General features: G+C 34.6%; 4 protein-coding genes across 7 annotated transcripts; 1 reads left to right on the top strand and 3 right to left on the bottom strand.

Moving 5' to 3' along the window:
- The first annotated feature begins 9519 nt into the window (after positions 1–9519).
- On the top strand, positions 9520–15495 carry LOC107946633 (respiratory burst oxidase homolog protein C). Its single transcript, XM_016881044.2, has 12 exons — positions 9520–10293; positions 10384–10540; positions 10628–10676; positions 10779–10892; positions 10973–11398; positions 11472–11855; positions 11948–12043; positions 12158–12273; positions 12380–12482; positions 12568–12641; positions 13818–14374; positions 15182–15495. Exons 1-12 carry the CDS (start codon positions 9723–9725, stop codon positions 15289–15291), a joined length of 2757 nt encoding a protein of 918 aa, XP_016736533.2. The 5' UTR covers positions 9520–9722; the 3' UTR covers positions 15292–15495.
- Positions 15496–15681: 186 nt separating this feature from the next.
- On the bottom strand, positions 15682–20813 carry LOC107946634 (uncharacterized). Of its 2 annotated transcripts, XM_016881045.2 has the most exons (12): positions 20461–20812; positions 20256–20378; positions 20048–20171; positions 19673–19806; positions 19447–19591; positions 18793–18971; positions 18482–18722; positions 18177–18275; positions 17802–17947; positions 17519–17626; positions 17107–17195; positions 15682–16192 (listed from the first exon to the last, which is right to left on the bottom strand). In XM_016881045.2, the coding sequence occupies exons 1-12, from the start codon at positions 20527–20529 to the stop codon at positions 15682–15684; spliced, it is 1968 nt and encodes a 655-aa protein (XP_016736534.2). In that variant the 5' UTR covers positions 20530–20812. The 2 variants fall into 2 exon arrangements, with proteins under 2 accessions (XP_016736534.2, XP_040963165.1); XM_041107231.1 differs by lacking the exon at positions 17107–17195 and having other exon boundaries at positions 17519–17616; positions 20461–20813.
- Positions 20814–20901: 88 nt separating this feature from the next.
- On the bottom strand, positions 20902–21930 carry LOC107946635 (germin-like protein subfamily 3 member 4). The gene has a single exon (XM_016881046.2). The coding sequence runs from the start codon at positions 21801–21803 to the stop codon at positions 21147–21149; it is 657 nt and encodes a 218-aa protein (XP_016736535.1). The 5' UTR covers positions 21804–21930; the 3' UTR covers positions 20902–21146.
- A 1152-nt stretch (positions 21931–23082) lies between these two features.
- LOC107946632 (inositol polyphosphate multikinase alpha) lies at positions 23083–25194 on the bottom strand. 3 transcript variants are annotated; one of them, XM_016881043.2, is made up of 2 exons: positions 25062–25194; positions 23083–24195 (listed from the first exon to the last, which is right to left on the bottom strand). In XM_016881043.2, exon 2 carries the CDS (start codon positions 24165–24167, stop codon positions 23256–23258), a length of 912 nt encoding a protein of 303 aa, XP_016736532.2. In that variant the 5' UTR covers positions 24168–24195; positions 25062–25194; the 3' UTR covers positions 23083–23255. The 3 variants fall into 3 exon arrangements, with proteins under 3 accessions (XP_016736532.2, XP_016736531.2, XP_016736529.2); XM_016881042.2 differs by lacking the exon at positions 25062–25194 and adding an exon at positions 24404–25061; XM_016881040.2 differs by lacking the exon at positions 25062–25194 and adding an exon at positions 24745–25054.

Genomic DNA, 25194 nt, shown 5'->3' with positions numbered 1-25194 from the left:
ATTTTTCTTATATTTTATATTTAAATCTTTCGAGCGAAAAGATGATGAAAGAAGTAATTGAATAGCTTTCATTTTTAAGTATCAAACTTTAAAAAAGATTTAAGTCATGATTGAATTTTGTGTGCAAAGTAGGGGAAATAAAAAGGGAGGTTTTTTCTTAATGCTAAAAGAATTTGTTGGTTGTTAATTAAGACAAATGTGAAAGTATTATAATCCACAGTTAAGTTTTCTAATCACAATTATTTAGTATTAGTATTTTCAGACAAATTAGAGAAGAAATAGAATCGACGTTACGATAAGGAGGAGTACGACGTCGTGACAATGCAATGAACGATGCCTTGACAAGGTGATATCTCACGTCACAACATAGCGACATGTATTCAACTTAAATCGGGCTTCTTCTCCTAGTTAAACTTTGTTATCTTTTCCTGGTCATATTAAGGCTTTAATATTAGTCTATTTAAAGGATCTTTGTAATCCTGTTTAGAAAGTTGACAGAATATCTCTTATATAACAATTGATTAAGAGTTTTTGAGAGATTTGCTCATTTAGGTTATTTTCTCCATCTTGTACTCTTCGTTTATTTTCTCATTAAGTAAAGTCTCATTTACCCGTTGTTTTTATCCTCTTCAAAGAAATTTTTCACATAAATATTTATATGTTTAATCTTCTTTATTTTACTTATTCGTTACTTATATAGATCAATCCCCAATAATTATTATAATAATTCATAAATAGATAAGCACATAAGGATCAATTAATGTACAACATTCTAAAGAAACTTTTAGAAGTGCACAATTTGACTTAACAAAGAACTTAATTCATAAGGCTTTTTAATCTTGACTTAAATTGGTTTTTGTTGTTGTTGTTGTTGTTGTTGTTGTTGTTGATTGTATTACAACTATTTAAGATCAGAATTTGATTGGTTCAAATTCAATCTTGGTAAGAATAACTTTTACTTGGTTTTGAGAAATGACGTTTATGGCATGTCTTAAGGAACATAATAAAATTATAGATTTTTTTAGCTAAAATATGTTTTGCCCAAAAGTATCCAGGTGTAAGTGTCATGGGTTGCGCATGGGAACACGCAACCATGACAAACTTGTGCGATCCATCGTATTTGAAGGAAGTCATTTGGCCCAACCAAACTGGCCCGTTGCTTGAAGAGATTAAAAGCTCATCCCAAGAGCCTGATAAATAAGGGAAGGGACCCAAGAAGATATGATTATTTAATCTTAGAGTTCTAATTGTATACAGCTTCTAATTATGTCTTAGAGTTCTAATTGTATACAGCTTTTAATTGTAGCCTTTGATGTACTTTGAGGCTCAACTATAAATAGAGACCTCTTTACTCATTGTAATTCATTCAGTTGTTAATAAGAATTTTGAGAAGTATTCACTCAAACTTTTCTCTCAAGTGTTCTTGTTTTTGTTCATCTTTCAAGGCTCGTTCTTACTTCGTTCTTCTGCTGTTCTTCGTGAAAATCTTAAGGGAATTCTATTGAATCCTTTATTGTTGCGAGTTAAGCTGACTTGGGCGCTTTTTGCTGTTGAATCCTTTTTTTGTTTCAAGTTAGGCTAACTTAGGCGTTTTAAGCAGAGAAACTGCCTAAGGCCGCACGGATCGCGTGGGAAAACTCTAAGTCCGTGACAGTTGGTATCCGAGCTAAGGTTCGTAGCTACCGTTGAAAGATGTCGAAAGAAGTTGAGGGAATGGAGACCCGTGGGAGGGCAAGGAAAGCTAGTCGCTCGAGGGACATATTGTCAGCTTTAGAGGATCGTGTCGTCACTCTCGAAAATTTCGCGGGGGATATAAAGGAGAGGATTGATGATGTCGACGATAGGCTCCATGATGGATTGCAGTCCATGCAAGAGCAACTCAAAGTGTATGTGACCGATAATGTGGAACAGTTGACTAGTAGAGATGATGCCATTGAGGCTATGGTGGCGGCCTTGAAAGGAGAGATTGCGGAGCTCAAGGGTGAACTCACAATCTACAAGGTTGCTTTGGGCAATGGTGGGTTAGCGGCTGTCGCACCCAAGCCCAATATTGATGTTCCCAAGCCCAAGGAGTTCAAGGGAACAAGGTCCGCAAGAGATGTGGACAACTTTTTGTGGGGAATCTAGCAATACTTCTGTGCCAAAGGCATCACGGAGGATGTCACTAAGGTAACTACTGCTGCAATGTATTTATCTGACGTTGCTTTGTTGTGGTGGCGTCGTAGGTCCACTGATGTGAGACGTGGTGGGACCGAAATCGAAACATGGGAGGAGTTTCGATGTGAGTTCAAAGGACAGTTTTACCTAGAGTATGCCGAGGATGAGGCTTGGGCAAAGTTGCGTCGGCTTGCGCAACAAGGCACTGTGATGGAGTATGTGCAGGAGTTTAGCGAGCTTATGCTCCAAATCTCAGATATGGGGGAGAAAGAGGCATTCTTTTCCTTCATGGATGGATTAAAACCGTGGGTGAAGCAAGAGTTGCAACGCCGAGGAGTTCAAGAACTCACCAAGGCTATGTCAGTAGCAGAATCGCTTGCTGAATTTGGTGGGAAGAAAGATAATTTCAATTCTTCTAAGCCCAGATTTAATCAAAAGGGTAATAGTGGGGAGATAAAGAAAGGCCCACTAGGAACGGGAATGGTAAGAAGCCTTGGGACAAGAGAAAGAGTGGGCTTATAAGTTGCTTTCATTGTGATGGTCCTCATATGATCAAGGACTGCCCAAAGAAGGCCGCTCTTACGGCCATGGAAGCAAAGGGGGAGTCCGATGTGGAGGATAACAATCTTGGTTCGATACTAGGGGGTGTCAAAGATAGAATGAGCCCTGGTTTGATGTTTGTAGACATCATTGTGGCCGGCAGAAAATTGAATGCGCTCGTTGACACAGGCGCTTCTGATTTGTTCATATCCGAGGAGGCTGCTTGTAAACTGGGCCTAAAGATAGAAAATGAAGTGGGTCGGATCAAAATAGTAAACTCAGAAAGTGTTCCAATCAAGGGGGTTGCAAAGGGAGTGGATCTTCAACTCGGCAAATGGAGGTTTCTATTAAAGTAATACCACTGGATGACTATGACTTTGTGGTTGGACTAAGCTTCCTTGATCATGTTAATGCTCTTATTGCCCCTTCGAGCAATTACATGGTGATTTCAGACACGAAACATCAATGCATGGTGAAAGTGACAAGGAAGAGAAGAATGACTTGGCTAGAGCTTGTTTACACAAGGCAAGTAAGCGTAACAAGAAGTGGGCTGATCAAAAACGAAGGGATGTGCAGTTTCAAGTGGGTGACTCAGTCCTCGCTAAACTATACTTGATTCTGCGATATACTGGCTTGCACAAGGGTCTTGTGCGAAGGTATGAGGGGCCGTTCAAAGTTGTGAAGAGAGTAGGCAAGGTGGCCTACAAGCTTGAGCTGCCAACAAAACTTAAAGTCCACCCAGTCTTCCATGTAAGCATGCTTAAGCCCTTTCATGGGGATCAAGAGGATCCAAATCGAGGCAAGTCCGAACGAGCACCCATGGGGGTAAAGGTGTCGTACGATCGTGAAGTTGAAAACATTGAGGCAGATCGGGTAATTAGACAAAAGTACCACCGACCACGGCATGAGTACTTAGTTCGATGGAAGGGACTTCCTGATAGTGAAGCAAGTTGGGAACCTGCCGAGGCATTGTGGCAGTTCCAAGGGAAGATTAACCAGTTCCATAATGAAGATGCGACGAGGGTGTCACTAGAACAAGTGGGGGAGAATGTCATGGGTTGCGCATGGGAACACGCAACCATGACAAACTTGTGCGATCCATCATATTTGAAGGAGGTCATTTGGCCCAACCAAACTGGCCCGTTGCTTGAAGAGATTAAAAGCCCATCCCAAGAGCCTGATAAATAAGGGAAGGGACCCAAGAAGATATGATTATTTAATCTTAGAGTTCTAATTGTATACAGCTTCTAATTATGTCTTAGAGTTCTAATTGTATACAGCTTTTAATTGTAGCATTTGATGTACTTTGAGGCTCAACTATAAATAGAGACCTCTTTACTCATTGTAATTCATTCAGTTGTTAATAAGAATTTTGAGAAGTATTTACTCAAACTTTTCTCTCAAGTGTTCTTGTTTTTGTTCATCTTTCAAGGCTCGTTCTTGCTTCGTTCTTCTGCTGTTCTTCGTGAAAATCTTAAGAGAATTCTATTGAATCCTTTATTGTTGCGAGTTAAGCTGACTTGGGCGTTTTTTGCTGTTGAATCCTTTTTTTGTTTCAAGTTAGGCTGACTTAGGCGTTTTAAGCAGAGAAACTGCCTAAGGCCGCACGGATCGCATGGGAAAACTCTAAGTCCATGACATAAGGTAATAGTTGTTTTGAATGTTGAAATAGTACTTTGACGTAATTATTTTTTTTACTCAAAAAAAATCAGTCTTTTTTATTTTAAAAAATACTTAAAAAAAAGTTAAAAGTTATCAGCTTAATAATACTTATGTTTTCAATTTTTTTTAATTTATATGCTGTTATTATTTATTCATACAACAATGATTCTGAATGTCGGACAAGTTTAAATTAAATATTTTATTAGATAATAAAATAAATAAAATAGGCGAGAGCGGGACACAGGTTGTGTTTATTGATTTATTTTGAAGGGAATGAATTGTAGATTATTATTGTGTTAAATTATATAATAACATCCAAATGTTTACTTTGGCTCATGCAACCCCTTAAATACTATAAATTATGACTTCCTTTTTATTTTATTTTTGAGACTTGTTTTACCCATGTTCTTGACACCAACTTTCATGTTGGACCTTTCTCCAAATTTTCATTTTAAACAATACTGTAAACCAACGGTGTTTGTTCAAATGAAAAACATCTTTTTAAGATTTGTTTATTTATTTCAAAATACATGAATCCACCATTTCGATTTTTTTCCCTTACTGAATTAAGTTGAGTGATTTTATATTTATATATGTCTAAAAATTAACTTTTGTGAAAAAATATTTTTTTTATATTATGACTCTTTCATATACGTTTGTTTTGGTTTGGATGAGCATTCTAAATAAATTTTACTTTAGTTCTACTATTAAAATAAATAAGGATTTTTGAATTGTGTTTTTTCCTCCCGGCAATAAAGTTTTTATTCTGCAATTTATTTCAGAAAACTTCAACCAGTACAAGCAAAAATAGGCCAATTCAACAATTTTTTGTTCAATTTCACGCGGAGTCAAATTTTCATCAGTACGAGGTAAGGGAATGACCTCCTAACCTCTGAATCCTTATAAAGGACACGACAAACATAAATACCCTCTTTAACTTCTATTTTGATAGACCGAATATCTTTTATAAGTAATCATAGAAAGATGCGACGATTTTTTCCAGGAAAACCCCAACGAAAAATACATACTATTCCCTCTTTTCTATCGAATCGATCAAAATCACTGCCCACATTCTAAAAAATCATGAACCACAAATAGGGACTAATGAAGATACCTGTAATCCCATAGATAGATATCACGATTCCTTGTGGAGAACAACTATTTGTTTAGATAGAAATAAATATATCAAATTCCTACCAAGATAACTAAAAGTTCTAACTACTAAAAACCCTAATAAACCAAAAAAAGGGATAAAGGCCAACAAAAATTGCTTTTTTTTTAGATCTCACTATAAATTCTACCCATATAGATTTTGATCGCCTTATACATACTAGATCCAGTTGCATTTTTTTCGAATTGAGAGAATAACAAAAAAAATCGACTTTACTTTTTTTTGTTTTCGAAATAACTCTCATAAACTATGTTATAAAATAAAAGAATACTTTTTTTTATATAGTATTATTTATTATGATAAGAAAGCGCTCTTAGTTCAGTTTGATAGAACGTGGGTCTCCAAAACTCAATGTCGTGGGTTCAAATCCTATAAAGTGTGATTCCGCTTTTGTTAGGTCGAAAATTACACCCAACTGGGAAAAAAAATTGAACAACAATATAAATTAGATATGGATCAAATTTATTTAGTTCATTTATATGAAGGAACAAGTTTTTTTATGTTTACTTAAATTTCTTTCATTACTCAATTACTATATAATTAATAATATTATTATTGTTTGTGTGTTTGTTTTATTTTATAATATAATATTAATATTTAATTTTTTATATCTAAAAATAAGATGTATCATATATGATTATTAATTGTTTGTTTGTGAACATGTTGCAAATATATTTATTTAATTTAAATGAAAGAACGCGAATATGAACACATATAATTTTAAATAAATGAACATAAATAAAATTTGAAATTCTTAATTATAATGAACAAAACATCAACAATCTCAAAAATAATCAAAGGAATACGAACAAAGGTTTGTTCTTTCAAGCTTAGTTCATTTATAGCGTTAGTTATGAGGAAGAATTTTTTTTTTTTTTGTGAGGAGGCAAAATTAAGTTATATATTTTTATGAAAGCTAAAATGTAATTTCACCATTATATTAGTTTCTATCTCTATGATTTTCAAAAGAACTTAATTGAAATATTAGCATCGGGGCAATCTATAATTTTACCATATGTATTGACTTATAATTTTATATTTGGGGGGTTTAAAGTAAAAATTTTCTGTTTTAAAAGGGACCATGGCTAAACTTGTCCATAGATTAGGTCGGTCGATTCCAAAAAGTTTAAGCTTAGGCTTGTTTTCACCCAAAAAGCTTGTTTCATATATGTTAAAAAATAATATATATGTTACATTTTATAATTAAATTTAAATTATTCTTTATTATTTAAATTGAATTTGAGCTGGGACAAATAAAAACCTTTATCTAAGCTACGTTAATATTTGTTTTATTATTCGGTAGCAAACCCAAAAAATTAATCTGAAATATTTAAAAGAAAAATATAATTAACTCGTACATGTTAATTTTTCTTAAGACATTATTTTATTTTAAATAACTCCGCAATTAAAAATAATTATTTGTTGAATAATAAGAAAGAACATCTTTATGATTACTAAAGTGTTTCTCTTCAATTCTAAAACCATCCACATCTAAAAAAACTATATTTATTTTCTTCAATTGTTAAAAATTAAAACATAAAATGTAAGTCTTTTTTATTTTTACCCATGCCACATAATTCAATTCGCATTTAATAATAATAATAATAAAGGACTTGAAACTTAAAGATAAGGAATATAAACTTGGTATTCTAAACAAAGAGAGGTGTTTTAATTTGTGTGGGGTAGACTCTGTGCTTTTTCTTTTCAAGTTTATTTTAATTCAACTTTTATAATTAATTTTAATTTTATGTATAAAATATTAAATGACTTAACTGTGTAAAAAGTCCTCAATCTTTTAAAAAAAAAGAGTAATTAAGCTCCTCCCTTTTTTATTTGGCACTTAATTGAGCACTTGAGCATTCAAAGTACATCAAAAAGGCCCTCAAACTTCTTCAAAAAAAAGTAATTAAGTCCCTACTTTTTTATTCACTCAATTGAGTACTTAAACTTTTAAAATACATCAAAATACCCTCAAAAATTTTCAAAAAAGCAATTAAGCCCCTGCTCTTATTAAAAATTACAAAAAAATTACAAAAAACAATAAATTTGATAAAAATTATTAAATTTAAAATTTATTAAGAATTAGAATTTTTTATAAAAATTATAAAATTTTATAAAAATCATTAAAAAATTAATGACTTCTAGTTTTTTCAATTAAAGTCATCACGTGTTGCAACACAGCATGACATGTGAGGAAAAAAGATAAACAATATAAAAATCAATAAAAGTTATAGAAAATTATAAAATGCTTCTTTTGGTACGGAAATTTTTATAAAAAATTTTATGAAATTTATATTTCTTTACATTTTGTATAATTTTCTTACAACTTTATAAAATTTTATAATTTTTTTTCTAATTTTTAATAAGAGCAGGGGCTTAATTTCTTATTTGAAAAATTTTGAGGGTTTTTTTATACATTTTAAAAGTTTAAGTACCCAATTGAGTGAAAAAAATAGGGCTTAATTGCTTTTTTTAAAGAAGTTTGAGGGCTTTTTTGATATATTTTGAAAGTTCAAGTACTTAATTGAATACAAAAAAAGAGGGACTTAATTGCTTTTTTTTTTTTTTAAATTGAGGGCTTTTTAGATTGTTAAGCTTTAATTTTATATATATATGTCAATATGGTTTTATAATATATAATAATGACCCTTTTTACTTCTAAGATTCTCATAGCAGTTAAAAATAAATATATCATATATTTAAGTTAAATGAAAAATTAAAAAAATAATTATTAATAATAAAACCTAAAAAAATATAAAAGAAGAAAAACCATTATCATCTATTTACTCCTAAAACATGAAAAATATAACGTAATAACTAACTTAATTAAACATATGCTACACATAAACCTAAATAATATATTTTTTAAAAATTTTGTTATGATAATAAATTTAGATGGAGAGGTATTTATAAAAAAAAACTGAAAGTGACAATAAAATAATTAGAAATTTATTACAAAAGTAATTTTGAGTATAATTAATGTATTGATTAAATTAATTACCATTCTTTTTAAAATATCAAACACAACATAACTAAAATCAGAACAAAGATTTGGTGAATGAGTGATTAAGAGGGTATATTAATAAAAGAAAAGAAAATATCTAATAACAAATATCAACACTATATCAAAATTAAAATACTATTTATCATAACAATCACGTTATTAAATATTTTAACATTAAATTTCTAAAAGGGTTGTTGGTTTTTCTTTTGAATTTTGAGAGAAAAAAATATTAATTTTAATAGTAAATGATAATATCCTAATTTTTTTATTTAAAATAATAAATGATAATTTCATTGACTCGTTAAGAAGTTGGAAATATAAATAACATATACATTAATTACAAGTATAACTCAAAAAACAAAAAAGAACCCATCGAATTTCCATTACCCTTTTAAAGAAAGTAGGCATTAAAGTTGTGGAAAAAAGAAAAGAAAAAGAAAGTAAAATTGAATGTTGAATGCAAACTTCCAAATCAGTTCCCGCAAGTATGTAGAACAAAATTAGATTCACCTTTTCTTATACCATACTTGCAAAAGTTTAGCCACAGTTCAAGATAAATGCATTTTTATACGTTTATACATTTAAATTCTTTGAATTCATATTGATATTTATATTGTTTTTCTATGCCACATGGCAGCTTGTAATGGACTACTTTTTAGTAAATTTTTATAGTTTAAAGAACACTAAAACAATAGATATTATGATGAGAAAACTGAAATAATTTATCATTTAATTCTTACAATAAATACTAGATTGTTGAAAGTTATAGAAACTTTAGTTCAAATACTATTGTTTTTGTGAAATATATAAAAATAACAAAAATATAATTTATCCGTATTTTCATCTTTTATCGAACGAGTTACTTTTCAAGCTCAAATGGAGATTACTATCAAGCCCATGCAAGTCATTGTCTGATGATAATGGCGCACCCATCTAACCGTCACAAAGGAATACATTCATCATTCCCTGGTCAAACCTTCATTTCTCTAGCTCAAGCCCTATATATACATATACTGATACAACCTGCAGAACCCAGAAATAACATATATATATATATTCAGAACAGGCCAAGCAAATTAGAATTGTTGTGTATATTGTGTTTGTTTTCTTCCAGTTTTCAGATTGTTTATAGCTATATCATATCTAGCTGGCGAAAATATTGTACTGGCTAATTGGGAATCGAGGAACATGGAGAAAATGAGTTCTGAGGATGGAGTTCGTTACCACCATCGACATCATTACTCTGATACAGATGTTTTAGGGTCCGAGAAAGTGCCCCATAGTGGTCCATTGAGCGGACCATTAAACAAAAAGGTTGCAGCAGGGAAGAAAACTGCCCACTTTAACATTCCAGACTCCAGCTCTTCCAAGGACGACCGTTACGTTGAGATCACCCTCCATGTTACTGCCGATTCGGTAGCGGTTCAGAGCGTAAAGGCTGCGAATGGTGGCGATTTGCAGGAAGATCCTGAGCTGAGTTTGCTGGCTAAAGGTCTGGAGAAGAAATCTAAGGTGGTGAGGAATGCTTCGGCCAAGATTAGGCAGGTGGGGCACGAACTCAAGCGCTTGACATCTTTCTCCAAGAAGCCTGCTCGGTTCGATCGGACTAAATCCGCAGCGGCTCATGCTCTCATGGGCCTCAAGTTCATTAGCAAGAATGAATGTGGACATGGATGGGAGGCTGTTGAGAAGCGGTTTGATGATATCACTGCTTCCAACAATGGAGTTTTGCCTCGTTACCGGTTCGGTGAATGCATAGGTATGCATATTGCTATCAACTTTTTTCGAGTATTGATGATATGCAAGTGTTTCAGTTCAGTGAGAATTTTTGAGTGAAAATCAATGGCAGGAATGGAGTCTAAGGAGTTTGCACTGCAGTTGTTCGATGCACTTGCTCGAAAACGAAACATTCATGGTGATTCCATCGATAAGGCTCATCTGAAAGAGTTTTGGGATCAGATCTCGAATCAAAGCTTCGATGCTCGCCTTCAAACTTTCTTCGACATGTAAAGTTGTTAATTATGGTTTCTTACATAAGTTCTTTATTTAGAGTTTGGTCTTAAATCAAATGATTCACACAAGAAAGAATGCAGGGTGGATAAAGATGCAGATGGAAGAATAACAGAACAAGAAGTCAAAGAAGTATGGCATATGAATCAATTGCTTGCGGCTATTAAAAGTAATATGTTGATAGATTTACCAAGAACCTGATATATTTCTGAAATGTTGATTTACTTTTTACAGATTATTAGTCTCAGTGCATCTGCAAACAGACTCTCAAATATCCAGAAACAAGCTGAGGAATATGCAGCTTTGATTATGGAAGAATTAGACCCAGACCGCCTGGGGTACATCATGGTAAATTTCAAGAGCTTCTTACAATTTTTGTTTGGTTTTTAGCTTCAATTACATAACCAGAAATCTTATGTTCTAAACAGATAAACAACTTAGAAATGCTTCTGCTACAAGCACCAAACCAGTCAGTACGAGGCGAAAGCCGGAAATTGAGCCAAATGCTAAGCCAGAAGCTTAAGCCTACATATGACGGTAATCCAGTTAGGAGATTCTGCAGGAACACCAAGTATTTCTTGCAAGATAACTGGCAGAGAGCTTGGGTGACGGTTTTATGGATTGCAGTTATGTGTGGGTTGTTTGCATACAAATACATCGAATATCAAAGGAGGGAAGATGTATTTAAAGTACTGGGGAATTGTGTTTGCTTTGCCAAAGGTGCAGCTGAGACAATTAAACTGAACATGGCACTGATACTGCTACCGGTATGTCGTAACACCCTCACCTGGTTAAGAAACAAGACGAAACTAGGAGTTGTCGTTCCCTTCGATGACAACCTCAACTTCCACAAGGTAACAAAGAACATGTCTTTATAAGCTAAGTTGAGCTATGAAGTTTGTTTTGATTGCTCTCAACATATTGCAGGTTATAGCAGTGGGGGTTGCATTTGGGGTTGCCATACATGGGATTGCCCATTTAGCATGTGATTTCCCTCGCTTGCTTCATGCCACTCCAGATGAATATGTACCAATGGAACAATATTTTGGTCAACAAGCCAAAAGTTACTGGCATTTTGTGGAGCACGTTGAAGGAATAACTGGGGTACTAATGGTGATTTTAATGGCCATTGCATTCACACTAGCGGCACCGTGTTTCAGGCGGGGTCGGATCAACCTCCCAAAGCATCTAAAGAAACTAAGTGGCTTCAATGCCTTCTGGTACTCCCACCATCTGTTTGTCATTGTTTACACTCTCCTTATTGTACATGGAATTAAGCTCTTCTTGACCAAGAAATGGTACAAGAAAACGGTAAGCAATGATCAAAATCCCCAAACATCCCTGTTAAGGTAATTGATATTAATTTATCCAAAACTAATTTCATTTTTATTGGAAATGGACAGACTTGGATGTACTTGGCAGTTCCAATTATCCTTTATTCATGTGAAAGATTGACAAGGCTGCTTAGGTCAAGCATCAAGGCTGTTACAATACAAAAGGTAAGCAATCTATCATGATTACATATGATCAAACTCAGGTTTAACCCAAGGTGGCATTCAACAACTTTGCGGGTTCGAATTGGGGATTCCTAATATGTCGTAGAAAATTTACAGGTTGCTGTTTATCCTGGAAATGTATTGGCACTTCAAATGTCAAGGCCCCATGGATTTAGATACAAAAGTGGACAATACATGTTTGTCAACTGTGCTGCAGTGTCTCCATTTGAATGGTACGTAATTTGCCTTGGCCTTCAAAACAGAACATATCCAGTAACTAATGACCATTATTTGTCTGATCTTCATTAACGTGACATTGATTTGTCATATGAGAAACAGGCACCCCTTTTCTATTACTTCAGCTCCCGGGGATGACTATCTGAGTGTGCATATTAGGACACTTGGTGACTGGACTCGACAACTCAGGACAGTGTTTTCGGAGGTATGTTTCAACAACCATCTTGGAACATATTGCCAATGGCTGTCGCCTGTCAGGGATTTATGTTCAACTAGCATTGTGCTTCCAGGTGTGTCAACAACCTACTAATGGAAAAAGTGGCCTCCTTAGAGCCGACTGCGTGCATGGAACTAACATCCCAGAGTAAGTCATTCAACTTGGCAATTTGATTTTATATCAACAAAAACATGGCCAACACAACAGTAACCCCAAAAAATAAAGAATAAAATAGAATAAACGGAAGAACGTGATGTAAGGCATGTCTGAAAGAGTCAACGTTAATATGGATCTTTAGACTTAAACAATTTGGGGTTAATGCTGCAAACGTGAAAAGCATTATTTAGGTCAAACAAACCTTGTTAATTTAATCAGATTGAATAGGAGTTGTTCTATACAGCTCCTTTTTTTGCTTCGTTTAGAGAATCATGACACCTAACTTGTGATTGTTTTCAAATAATTTTACTCTGTTTTTTTACGGCACATATTAATGCTTGTCAATGGCTGAAGAAAAGCAAGCAAATCCTAGCAATTAATCAGAAATGAGATTTGACAATCTCTTGTTTGATAGAATAAAAGATAATTGATGAAAGTAGTGTATGATAATAATTCACCTTACCCCCATCACAACTAATCTGGCCCCACTCCATTTCATAATTGCACTTATTTGACAGCATATATGGACCCTTATTATCTTTTCTGATTAGCACAAAGGATAGTTTAATAAGGAAGTCGATGATCAATTCAAGATTTTTATTTAAAACCCAAACTTTAATTTTATAATCTTAATTAGTTTATCTTTTTTTACTATGGAATGGTGTTTAATGCTCATGCTCACTGACATTGGCTGCTTTAGAAATCTCTCTCTCTCTTTTTTTCTGTCATTTCTCCTTGACATGTGATGCCATATGCCATATGAAATCAGAAATGACTTCTATATTTCATTAGTTCTCTCTCTCTCTCTCTTTTTTTATTAAATATCTGTTGGCTATAAGCAAGAAGACAAGAAACTCAGCATCAAGATCATAAAAGAGAATATAAATTTCAGCTATAGGCTTCTAGCTAGGCCATTGAAACTTGGATTTTCCTAAGAAAGTTAAAGACAACAATTTCAAAACTCTGACTAATGAACTAATAATCATTTGTTTGGTAATGAAGAAAAAAATTGGTAACATGGTGTCTGTCTGCTTTAAAGCAATGGAAACTGGAAAGTGGAATCAAAATGTCATTTTCTGCGCTTGGTGGTTGTGAATTTCACGTGACAAGTAATATGCTAAGAAAGAGAATGTAATACACTTCAATGTGATTGATGATTTTGAACAGTTTCCCAAGAGTGTTAATCGATGGACCATATGGAGCACCGGCACAAGACTACAAGAAATACGAAGTGGTTTTGTTGGTGGGTTTGGGGATTGGAGCAACCCCCATGATTAGCATTGTGAAGGACATAGTGAATAACATCAGGGCCATGGAAGAAGAGGAAGAAGAAGAGAAAAGTTGTGGTATAGAGAAAGGAAACGGGGTTAATAAAACGAATTCCACATCACCAAATTCAAAAAGGAAAGAAAACTTCAAGACAAGGAGGGCATACTTTTATTGGGTGACGAGGGAACAAGGTTCCTTCGATTGGTTCAAAGGGATAATGAATGAAGTGGCTGAAATGGACCATAACCATGTAATCGAGCTTCATAATTACTGCACAAGTGTGTATGAAGAAGGCGATGCTCGCTCAGCTCTCATTACTATGCTTCAATCACTCAATCATGCTAAAAATGGGGTCGACATCGTCTCTGGTACGAGAGTAAAATCCCACTTCGCCAAGCCTAATTGGCGCAGTGTCTACAAGCATATTGCTGTCAATCACAACAACTCTCGAGTGGGTACGTTCACCCACCACTACCCTTTCCTTTGTTTTCTTTTTCATACACTTAGATGTAATCCTACATTAGACCTAATTAAAAATGCTTACATCAATGGCTATAAGCCTATAACTTAACATGGAATTAATTAACATGCTTTTACATGTAATAATTGATAAAGTTAAAAGAGGTAGGGAAGAAATCACCATGCTTTTAAAAGGATCTCCTCTAACTGTTAACTTTAGATACTCCATTATCTTCTATATTTTTATTTAGCTGCTTTATTCATTAAAGCAATGTTTTGCTACCTCTTTTGTCCCTTGTCTAAAAAGCAATAAAAAGATATATACCTTTTGAAAATGAACAAAAGATATACTTTGCAAAAAGGTTACTATTAGCAACTGTGTTGCCATTGCTTGTTACAACTATGATATTAATATCTACTATGATTTTTCATAAATATAAATATTTATTTAACAAATAAATATTTTCACATTTATAATAATTAATAACTTAATTTATATTTTATTTAAAAAAAGCTTGATTTATATATATTTTATATTATTAATATGTAAATTAATGCTTTATTAGTGTATATAACCATATGATGCAATCTCAACAAAATTTTGTGAAAATATATAAAGTTAACATAGTTTTTTTTGAAGGTAAAGTTAACATTGTTTTTAACAAATGAATATCACGTGATTTGTTGATATATTAAAAAATACATTGCTTCTTACATTCGCATGGGATTTTAGTGCTTTTCATGATAAAGATAAACAACACAACCAAGTATCGGACAATAATGTTGCGGAATGTTATTGGCAGGGGTTTTTTATTGTGGGGCACCGGCGCTGACAAAAGAGCTTCGCCAGCTAGCTTCAGATTTCTCCCACAAGACGTCCACCAAGTTTGATTTCCATAAAGAGAACTTTTAATCCCATGCCAGGGTCCCGGATAAGGAGAACCTAAAAAAGAAATGCTTTGGAGCTAACCAGACTCTAGAGACAGTTACAAGCACCTTCATCCCACTGTGTCTCTCAATTGTACAAAGATCTTGGACCCCTCCATTTACAAATTGCTTTTCTTCTTTGTAATCTTGCATCCAAGTTTTCTAATCCAATAAATTCAAAATTTTCGCATTTTCATACTATTCTTTTTCAATATAAAAATAGTTTTTTCTTTTCTGTTGAAAACAATTGAGGGCAAACAAACGATAGTGCGTTGGTTGATTGAGATTTAAAAAGAGATTCTGGAGTTTGATGAGAGGAAAGCACGTAAGCGTGAGTGCGTAACCCATAGTCATGCTTTGCACATCAAGACACCTTTTATTTGTGTTTTCGTTTTAGCCTGTGGAAACTGGGCCTGATTAGTTGGCTTGATGTCACGCCTTGATCAGCAGCCTGATTGGGCTGGAAAGGGATTAGAGGTTTCTTCATTGACATGTTGGCAACATCTAAGATTCTGTTGCTGTTGTTGCCGGGAGAGCCTTGCTTTGATTTTAACTGTCTTGGCAACTCCAGCCTCTCTAGTATCCTTGTCGTGTTTATATCGAGCTGCTTGCTGTTGTCCGGTGAGGATAAAAGTATAACCGATTGATCTGACTTGGGTTTGGTAGGAGAATACTTGACCGGAATTTCATTGGCAACTAGCCGCTCCCATTCTTCAGCAATTGAAGTTGGTTTTTTGCGTTCTTCAGCTGTTTGATCTAGCTGTGACATCTCGTCGAATACTACCATGACACCGACTGATGAAATTGGTCGTGCATTCACTTCGGTTGAGTCAGGGTTGGTTGGGTTTGGTTCACATGTTGCATCATTCCGTTTAGGAGCTACACACCTAGAATATTCACGTCATCAATGAAACAAAATATCAGAAATCATTCAACATTCAGTCATTCACCCTTCAATCTCACTCAATGCTGAATTGTAATACCTAAACTTTTTTGTTTTTCTTTTAAATAAATGCCATACACATTTTGAAACAAAAATACAAATGAATACTCCTCATACTTTTATCCGGTACTCAACCAGGTCCGGATAACATAAGTGATGAGTTGAGAAAGCTTAGATATATAGTTACGAAAATAAAGGAATTAGTTCATGTTATGGTGTTAATAAAAAAATCAATTATCCGAATAATGCAATAATAACAGCAATTTGCAACACAAACATACTAAAAAATTAACAAATTTTGTATTTCAAGCAACACTCTAGGCAGAAAGCTGATCTAAAACAAGATCTTTGCTGAAAATGAGGCAATATTATGAAATCTTCTAGTATCCATGTAATGTAAAACCCACCTCGTTTTCCTTGCAAACAAAATTATACTAACATAAGGCATTATTCTTTCTAAAATTTATGATCTGAATGTTCACAGAAAAGATCTTTAACCACTATTAGGCCTTGATAATTACTCGCCATCTACTCTGAAGTTGTTAGAAATCTTCAAGGAATAAAGTGGGGGAGAAAAAGAAAAGAGAAAGAGAAAAGATCTTGAGTCATAAAATGGGGAAAACAAATGCATGCATATTGGACTGTTTCTAAGCATGTTAAGACAGAGAGTGTTGGATACGAATATATTCAAATTTTTTCTAAGTATTTTCTTATATTAAGATTCTTTGGAGGGTCATACCACTATCCAAATATGCACCAGGTGAATACGAGTACTTCAAAAAATTAAACAGTCGGAACAACCTAGATTTTTAATGACCACATATATGGGCAGTTCGAAGCAGATGCGAGTGAGATTACCCAAATTGTAAGCTTTCCTTTACAAGCAAGTTAAGTTTTTGATGGAAACCTCTATCATACAGGACTGGATTGTAGTCTCTAGATTCCAACTGCCAAAGAGTGAAAAATCACAAAATTGGAGCAAAATATGAACATGCCAGTAATCAAATACTAACTTGGCAAAAGTAAGAACAACATAGAGTGTGTGAGTGCAGTTGTATCCCATGATACATCGAAAGTATTTACAGCTTCCATACCAAATCCAAGTGGCACGACTCGATATTCATACATAATATTTTAACTATAGTTGCTGAGATTCGGGAGTGAGTATTATGGAGCTTGAACAACAAAGAACATTGGCTCTGAACAAACGTGAAATTAAACAAATAAAAGAACGGGGACAGAAGAAAAACGTCAAAGGAAAACTTTTTACCTTGGATAAGGAGGACTGAATGGAAATCTCAATCTCCTTAGGCACTGAGTGAGCAACAAATCGATTGACATCAGAAAAAGGCAAGACTTCCTCTGATCCTGCAAGGCGCTGAAATTTTTAAAAAATCAAACAAAATAGTTACCAGCTGAGCTTAACTCTGTTCGCAAGAAGCAAAAAGTTATTAGGAGGATTACTGGATTACAATGAAGATACTGGACTACAAATATTATTTAGAAATGAACAGATAGAACATCAACTAATAATGAAGTAGATTAATGTGCACCCTGAGAAGCATTGGTCCATTATCTGAAGGTTGAAGAATATAATAGCAATTGAATGTCGCCTCCCTCATAGTTTCTAAATTGCAATTTGAAGAGCATATCAAGCCTTGATCCATTAAATGTAGAGCACTGCAAAGCCCTTTGAAAACTGAAAAATTGTATTTGGATCAGGAAAATGAAATAATAAAAAGGTTGAAAAGAAAGGAAGAACAGTTTACATTAAAATTCTTTCTCACAATTGTATATAACAAGAACTTCTAATGGTATTAAAACTCGAGGTAAGTTTGCAATTAAGGCAAAGTCAGAAATCACAGAAAAACCAACTCACTAAACATTTACATTGCAGAATGATAGCAAACAAAAGGACTTCCACGCACCTTGAGCATTCAATTCTAGCTGATCCATTTCATCTGAAGCAGCTTCTATCTCTGGAGAAGCTGATGGAGTTACAAAATAGGGATTTCCAAATATAAGTCCTGTGTAGAATTCCAATAAAGGAGAATATGAACCAAGGCATCGTATAAATAAAATACTAGCAGCATTTTCTTCAAGCTCCTATATTTCAGGGAAATTGCCTGGACCAGCAGTTTAAATTATCTAATAACCAAGAATCCTTTTAAAAGATGCAATAACTGCAAGATATCCACAAAGATGACAAAAAGAACTTCATACTGAGATTTACCCTCACTCAAAGACCCTAAGTTGGTTCTGTCTATTATATTGAAGTTGACAGGTGAAGAAGCCTGTTGGAGTTTCACAGAGCTCTGAAAAGAGGGCATAAATAGGATAGCGTTTTCTCCAACCTTCACAGAATTTTGAATCACATCAAAAGCCCCAAGTTCATGATCAGAGACTTGACAAGAAGGCCTTTCAATCCTAGTTTTTTCTGAATTGCCCAATGGAACACCATGGCACCTGCATGTCTATAGGTAGTGGATCGAAGGATTGTTATTCTGCTTGCTAAAGGGTTGAATTAAGATACATGTTGAGTACCTTACAAGGGTTGAATCCATCAATTATATGATTGACAGAAGCAGATAAATTGCAGGATATCTGCTTCACTGAACCTGCAAGGTTACTATTAAAGATAAAATGAGCTTGCAATGGCTCTTCCATGTCGTCCCTTAGATCTTGTAGCCATCGTTTCACCAAGCCATGAAATACTTTGATCTCTGTCAAAGTTGATAAAATATTAAATCAAAGGTTTACGTATTTATACGATAATCTAGTGTCTCAGTTGGCTTAACCTACTAAACATCTGATGTAGCTTGAAATTGTTAACAATAGTACACAATTGTTTTGTAATCAGGGTTCAAGCACAGAATGCAAAATAGCTCAACAACAATGATAGTGCCTGGAACGAAATCCTCAATCAGTTTTAAGGATTTCAATATTTCTGTGAAACCTGGTCAAGACTTTGAAAGACGCATTTGCCTCCAACTCAAGCTTCAATCTCATCACAGCAAGCATAATGGTGATTCATGACACTTACGAAGATAGAAGTCCCATATTTTGTTTTAATTTGAATCTGTTATCATAAATGCTAAAGACTTGTTGAACTCTAAAGCTGCTCATAAATGTTAAAACTTAAAACACCTTGAAACTTAGAGCCGATTTTCTAAATGACATGCAGGGGAAGAGTGTAACCTGGAAGGCAGCACCGAAAGGAGCAGTTATCAAGATCGGATATACATCTGGAAAAGGTGCTGATATTCGCCCTTATATCACTAAGATGGTTTGATCTTTGCTCAAGCAAAATGAACTCGACAGAAACACACTTATCTGCAGCATCCTGGCCAGAAAACCGAGGTTGAAAGTGATTTCAACAAAACCAAAGGGATACAAATCCCAACTGTGGTAATATATTGCTCACCGTAAGAGTTTCTTTCAAGGCAGAGTCTATAGTTTCAGGTAAACATGAACTCAACACAATAACTTTTCGCACGATATCTCTTCCTCCCCACGAATATAGAACTTGATCACTCAAAACACTTGCAAGTTTCATATCTGCTAAATATAATCTAAGGAAAAATCAGCAAACACAAACAAAATTATACTTGATTTAAAACGAATAAATAAATAACATGTAACATTGATTTCGATATATTGCTTTCATAAAAGTGAAATTTCGAAACTTATCGTTTTTAAATCTTGAAAATTGTTGTTACATTTATATCAAAACCTAATAAATTTTTCATTTCACTTCCAGTTTTCTAACCAAAGCATCTTGAGAGAGAGAGAGCGAGACCGTAGCAAGAGATAGATCCAGACTCATTGATCACAGGAGAAAACGAATCGGTGGGCAAACTATTAACAGCATGGTGAAAATCACGAAGACTATAGTCTCCTCTCGGACCATACGCCACCTTTAGCTGTTGACAATGCATCAGATTTAAGTCGAAATTGAAAAACACTTCTCATCCATTGGAATCTCCGATTAAATCAAAACGAGTTACCTCATCGGAAGAAGAAATGCGGTTTTTGATGACGTAGCACAAACCGATTCTATCTCTGAGAGAATCTAATTTATTCCTCCAATTCGATGAAATAGTGTAGAAATTAGCCATCTGTAACAGTGACTGCAAAAATCGCAACTAAATTTCTTAATTGATCGATTCAATTTAAAGCAAATTCCGATTTTCAGGTTGTGCGATCGGTTACCTGCTTTATGTCTCTAAGCAATGGAGGCGAGAGGCTTCGTAGATCCAGCAAAAAACAAACGAGAACCATTAACTTTTCTTATGCTTCGGTTCTTCTTTCAGTTGATTTTCGGAGCTATGGTTTGGCGCGGAATAGCTTGACAAAATGTCGATTTTGAAATTTTATTTTATATAGAGGATAAAATATTTCTATTTCACCGCCTGAATTTTATTGGTTTTAAAAATATGGCTCTCTCTTTTTTCTTTTTTTCTTTTTTTCTTTTTGTACGCATTTCCCCTCTTTTTTCAGTTGTTTAAAAAACACTCTAATAATATAACTTATTTACCAAATATGAGATGATATTTTTATCAAAACTCTTTTTCATTTTACATAAACTTTATATTTTTTTTACATAATTATTTTTCTTTTCGAATATATAATTTTTTTCTTAAAAAAAAGTCATTATTCAACACAATACCATTTCAAACAAATCAAGATTTAGAGACATTAATTATGACTCTAAATACAAGAGAAAATTAATACTATACATAGACTAAAAGGCAGATTCCCAAGAAATAACTTTCTTTTCTACAAAGTGAAACATGAAATCACTCAAATAATTAAGCACTTTTTAAATCACAGGTTGCAATTTTTCACCTCATGCAGTAGAAAAACCATGTACTTAAAACACCATGTTTCCAAGGCTTTTACTGGATATGAATTTTTGAAAAGTTAGCCATATTTGTTCCCCGAACGGAGATCAATCTTCTTACAATCTTATCTATCAGTAGTTTGTCAGTCTCAAAGACGGCGCCACCAATGCTCACCACACCAGGGTTCTGGCTATTCATCACAGAGAACGCAATGGCCGGCTCATAACCAGCGTTCATGCAAAAATGGAGCAGGCCCCTGGGAAACAAGAACACATCTCCTTCATTGATTAAGGACTCAAAGAGAGTATTGTTGGTGTCAATGAAACCTGCAAGAACGATGCCTTTGCGAACAAAGAATAACTCAGAGGCTCTGGGGTGAGAATGAGGCATTACCATGCCATCCAGATCGAGGTCGGTTCGAGCAATGGATAGGCCGAGGGTGTTCAGGCCTGGGAAATCTGCAGCAGTGACTATATTTACTGAGGAATGAAGAAAGTTGTCTGTATCTCCAGCATCTTTTAGATTTGATGTCGTGAAATCTGCAGAACTGATGCTTGAAGGGTTCTTGCAAGGGAAACCGTTTATGAACACCATTCGTGTAACTGTCGTGTTGGTCGGACAAGCATCCTGAAGATTATCATTATCTGCCAGGCAAATGCTGATGGAAGTACTGCATAAGATGATGATGAAGAAAACAAGAGTTGGATTCATACTTGGTTTTCTATTCTGTTTTTCTCTCTTTTATGAAACTATGGATGTCAGCTTGTTTTATTGGCAGTGTTTGTATATATAATAATATTTAGAGGTTGGAAGAACTGAAAGGTATTCATTTAGGCTTGGAGTTCACTACTGGGTTTCATGTGGATTTCATTTCAAGAAGTCCGTTGCTTTAAAGAAAAGATTATCTATGCTTCAAATACTAGGATGGGTCTTCTTTTGCTGATAATTCCCTTCAATCTTTCATGAAAACAACAGCAAACTCTGGCATGGACCCAATATTTTCAACTTGTCTAAACATGATTCAGATGTTAATTGACTCTGCAACTTTTCTTTGCCATAACGGGAAAGGAAAAAGAGTCTACAGGTTAGCCTTAGGCCGAAGGTCTTAACCTTTGCCTTCTTAGTGCAACTTGCAGAAGCAACATGACATGAGTCTAATTATAATTTGCGGGCACTGGTAGTGAAACAATTTTAATAAGGTGTGCAGTCAATTCTGGGAGCACTATATCTAAACACTTATGGCGTTACTAAGTCTTGGTGTCCTAAACTTTAAGCTAAACCTTAATGCTTACTCTTCTATGTCCTTTATTCCTTCTGTTTTTGACAGTTTCTTAATCATGGTAACTTAGAGGCCATGCTGTCAGGGTTTAAGCCATTCAAGTCAAACCTGGCCCCATGAAATGGAAACTAATTATAGAACCGTCATGATGCCTTGATCGCCCAATGTCATTTGGAGGTCTTGTTTAAATTTATTCTGATTTGAATTCGAATATATTTCGGTTTTATGTTGAGTAGGTATTATTTATGACTTGCGATTGTACTACTAAATAAAAACCATCCACATGCTCTTATGTGTTAACATGGACAATTGCAGTGAAACATCGATGATAAAAAGACCATATATCGCAAAACAGCTACTGGAACATCGCATTGTAATGGTGGAAATCTTTACACATATTGCAGACTTTCAAATCAAACATTGCTAGTACCTGTTAACCAGGCATTCCAGCAAGCTTGATAGTGTTAACAGATAATGGACCGTAGCAATGATGTTGAAACGAAAGTGGCGTTGATTTACAGGAAAGGGAAAAAAAAGCGACTAAGTTATGGTATACGTGGATCATACTTAGAGGTCTCCACCGTCATGGCTTGTTAACACCTTTTTGACAGCATTCCATCACAGTGAAGCATCTATTAGCTTTTTGCCTTTCCACCACTATCAATCTCCAGGAACAATAAATTGAATGTCTAATACCATGCCAAAAAGTGATACAGTTAAAGAGAAAGGGATCTTCATTTCTGAAAATTTTTATTGAAACATAAATATCAATCTCTAAACCAAAAAGAAAGAAATCACAATTTTCCCGGGGAAAAGAACCAACACTCAAAACAGAGCAAAAAACAAACTAAGAACTCTGGAAACGGTGTCCTTCCATTTTAACTCTATTGGCAATTTCCATTATCGGTACAAATGCCTGGCTTCTCAGATTCCACACAATCTTTGATTGAGGATTCCTTTGAATCAGAGAGAACATCGGAAACAAACTTTATCAAAGAGCAGAGTCCACCCAAGAAATTATGATCAATAACACCTTTACCTTCCACAACATGAGCGAAATCTATGAGTTTAATTTCAGGAACTGAAGCACTTCCCTTTGAAACAGATTCCTTATCAAACAAGATGAGAAGTGAACATGAATGAAAATGGTAAATCGTTTGATCCTCAAACCATGCTTTCAGCTCCAATAATTGTTCCAAAATCCCCGCTGATCCACCATATATGCTAGGAGCAAACGAACAATCAGAGTTCTCATTACCAATGGAAGAATTTGATGAAACAAATCTTCTCAGAATGGATCTGACATTATAAACTGTAAAACTCTGGACTTCCTTCCTTCCTGGTCTCCAGTATCCTGATTCCTTTCCCCCATATAGCTGCAAACCAGCTATTCTAAAGCCTAGGGACACAGTGGTGGTTCTTCTATCCTTCTCAAGGCACTTCTGGATGTAGTTGTCAGATGCTTCAGGGTACCATGTTCTGGAACCAATCTTAACATCCATGATGGATGGATTGCGATGACTTGAAACTATATCTTGCAAAACAAGGTGATGGAGCAAGCCAGATCCGTTTGATGCTTCCAAAAGTTGACTGCCATAGCAAACAGGAAAATATTTGCGGATGTGGTCTGGAACCCGTGTATCAGAAGAAAAAGATTCATAGAAAGCCAACTCCTTGTTACCACGTCCATCACCCTGGAGAGGCTTGTAGAAACGTCCTGAATCATCTACGAGGGGGCCAAGTTTTCCATCAATGGCTAGGTGACCTGCAACCTGATGCTCTGGGACCTTAAGCATGTTGTAGAAACTAGAATGTGCAATCGACCTGATAACACAGATGAAATTTATTCTTCACTTAGTATTCCATTTACTCAATAAATTGAAAAACGACCATCAGAATGTCAACGGATTTAGTTCTTAAACAATTAGGAACCCAGTCCCCAAAGGTGCTTCAAGGATAGAACTTTTAGAAACCAACTCAAGAGATAAGGAGTTATTGTCATAAAAGGCATAGATAAAAGACATTTTCTTACATTTACAGATTGTAGATCATGCAAGTAGAAGACAGCTAAAATGGAATGAGCAGCAAACAACCTATCCCAACTCCTAAGAGAACACCGTCTCCTTCAAGTTATACAAACTGTTTAAAGCTCACTACTTATTTTATGCATATACAAAGTCTTAAACTTTTAAACTACAATAAGAACCATTAAAAGAGAAACTTTATTCGCATGTTATACAAACACTCTTCAGCATCAGCCCCACTTAACCCAAAAAAAAAGTGCAAAAAGAAATCAGATTAACTAAGGGATATTTGGCCAAAATTCAAGTTCAATTAAGCTAGTAATGAAGGCAGATTTCATCAAAGCAGTACCAATGCAATAGCATTGTTTTTAGGCGTTTTGTTTCTTTTGTGATGCTTATACCCATTCAATGTATTTAACAGCCCAAAATTCGAAGGAAAGAAATCAATAAAATATGGGCTACATATTTTAAGATCTAAAGCTAATCTCTCCAGAATCACATCGTTGTTCAAGAAATCCCAATCCTAGAATCTAACCGACTAATCGAAAACCTGGAGACCTTATCTAATGTCAACTACCAAGAATCGTTTGTACCAACAAAAAGGAAAAAAACAGAAAGAAATGAAAATCTGCACAATTGAAAGAGATCACCAAAAAAAGAACTCACGGGTGGAGAGATGGAGGCCTTGGGAGGTTGAAATATGATAAGGACAAGTGTATATTAATTTTAAGTGAGTTGCATTTAAATCCAGGTTGAAAATAGGAGAGAGGGTCCGAGCGAGGCCGTTGTTTTGAAGTAA

This window comes from Gossypium hirsutum, chromosome D12 (genome assembly GCF_007990345.1).
Source record: "Gossypium hirsutum isolate 1008001.06 chromosome D12, Gossypium_hirsutum_v2.1, whole genome shotgun sequence".
NCBI lineage: Eukaryota > Viridiplantae > Streptophyta > Magnoliopsida > Malvales > Malvaceae > Gossypium > Gossypium hirsutum.
The sequence above is the reverse complement of the archived record's forward strand: the minus strand, read 5'-3'. Positions and strand labels throughout refer to the sequence as shown.

Bases quoted from the DNA above. Each gene is read 5' to 3' on its own strand.
- LOC107946633 (XM_016881044.2), top strand. From the start codon at position 9,723: ATGGAGAAAATGAGTTCTGAGGATGGAGTTCGTTACCACCATCGACAT. The intron at 10,541-10,627 runs GTAAAGTTGTTA...GAAAGAATGCAG, and splicing joins CTTCAAACTTTCTTCGACAT to GGTGGATAAAGATGCAGATG. The intron at 12,642-13,817 runs GTAAGTCATTCA...GATTTTGAACAG, and splicing joins CATGGAACTAACATCCCAGA to TTTCCCAAGAGTGTTAATCG.
- LOC107946634 (XM_016881045.2), bottom strand. From the start codon at position 20,529: ATGGTTCTCGTTTGTTTTTTGCTGGATCTACGAAGCCTCTCGCCTCCA. The intron at 20,379-20,460 runs GTAACCGATCGC...CGATTTTTGCAG, and splicing joins TGCTTAGAGACATAAAGCAG to TCACTGTTACAGATGGCTAA. The intron at 18,723-18,792 runs GTACTCAACATG...CACTACCTATAG, and splicing joins ATGGATTCAACCCTTGTAAG to ACATGCAGGTGCCATGGTGT.
- LOC107946635 (XM_016881046.2), bottom strand. From the start codon at position 21,803: ATGAATCCAACTCTTGTTTTCTTCATCATCATCTTATGCAGTACTTCC.
- LOC107946632 (XM_016881040.2), bottom strand. From the start codon at position 24,800: ATGGGTATAAGCATCACAAAAGAAACAAAACGCCTAAAAACAATGCTA. The intron at 24,196-24,744 runs GTACTGCTTTGA...CTGTGTTATCAG, and splicing joins AAAACAATGCTATTGCATTG to GTCGATTGCACATTCTAGTT.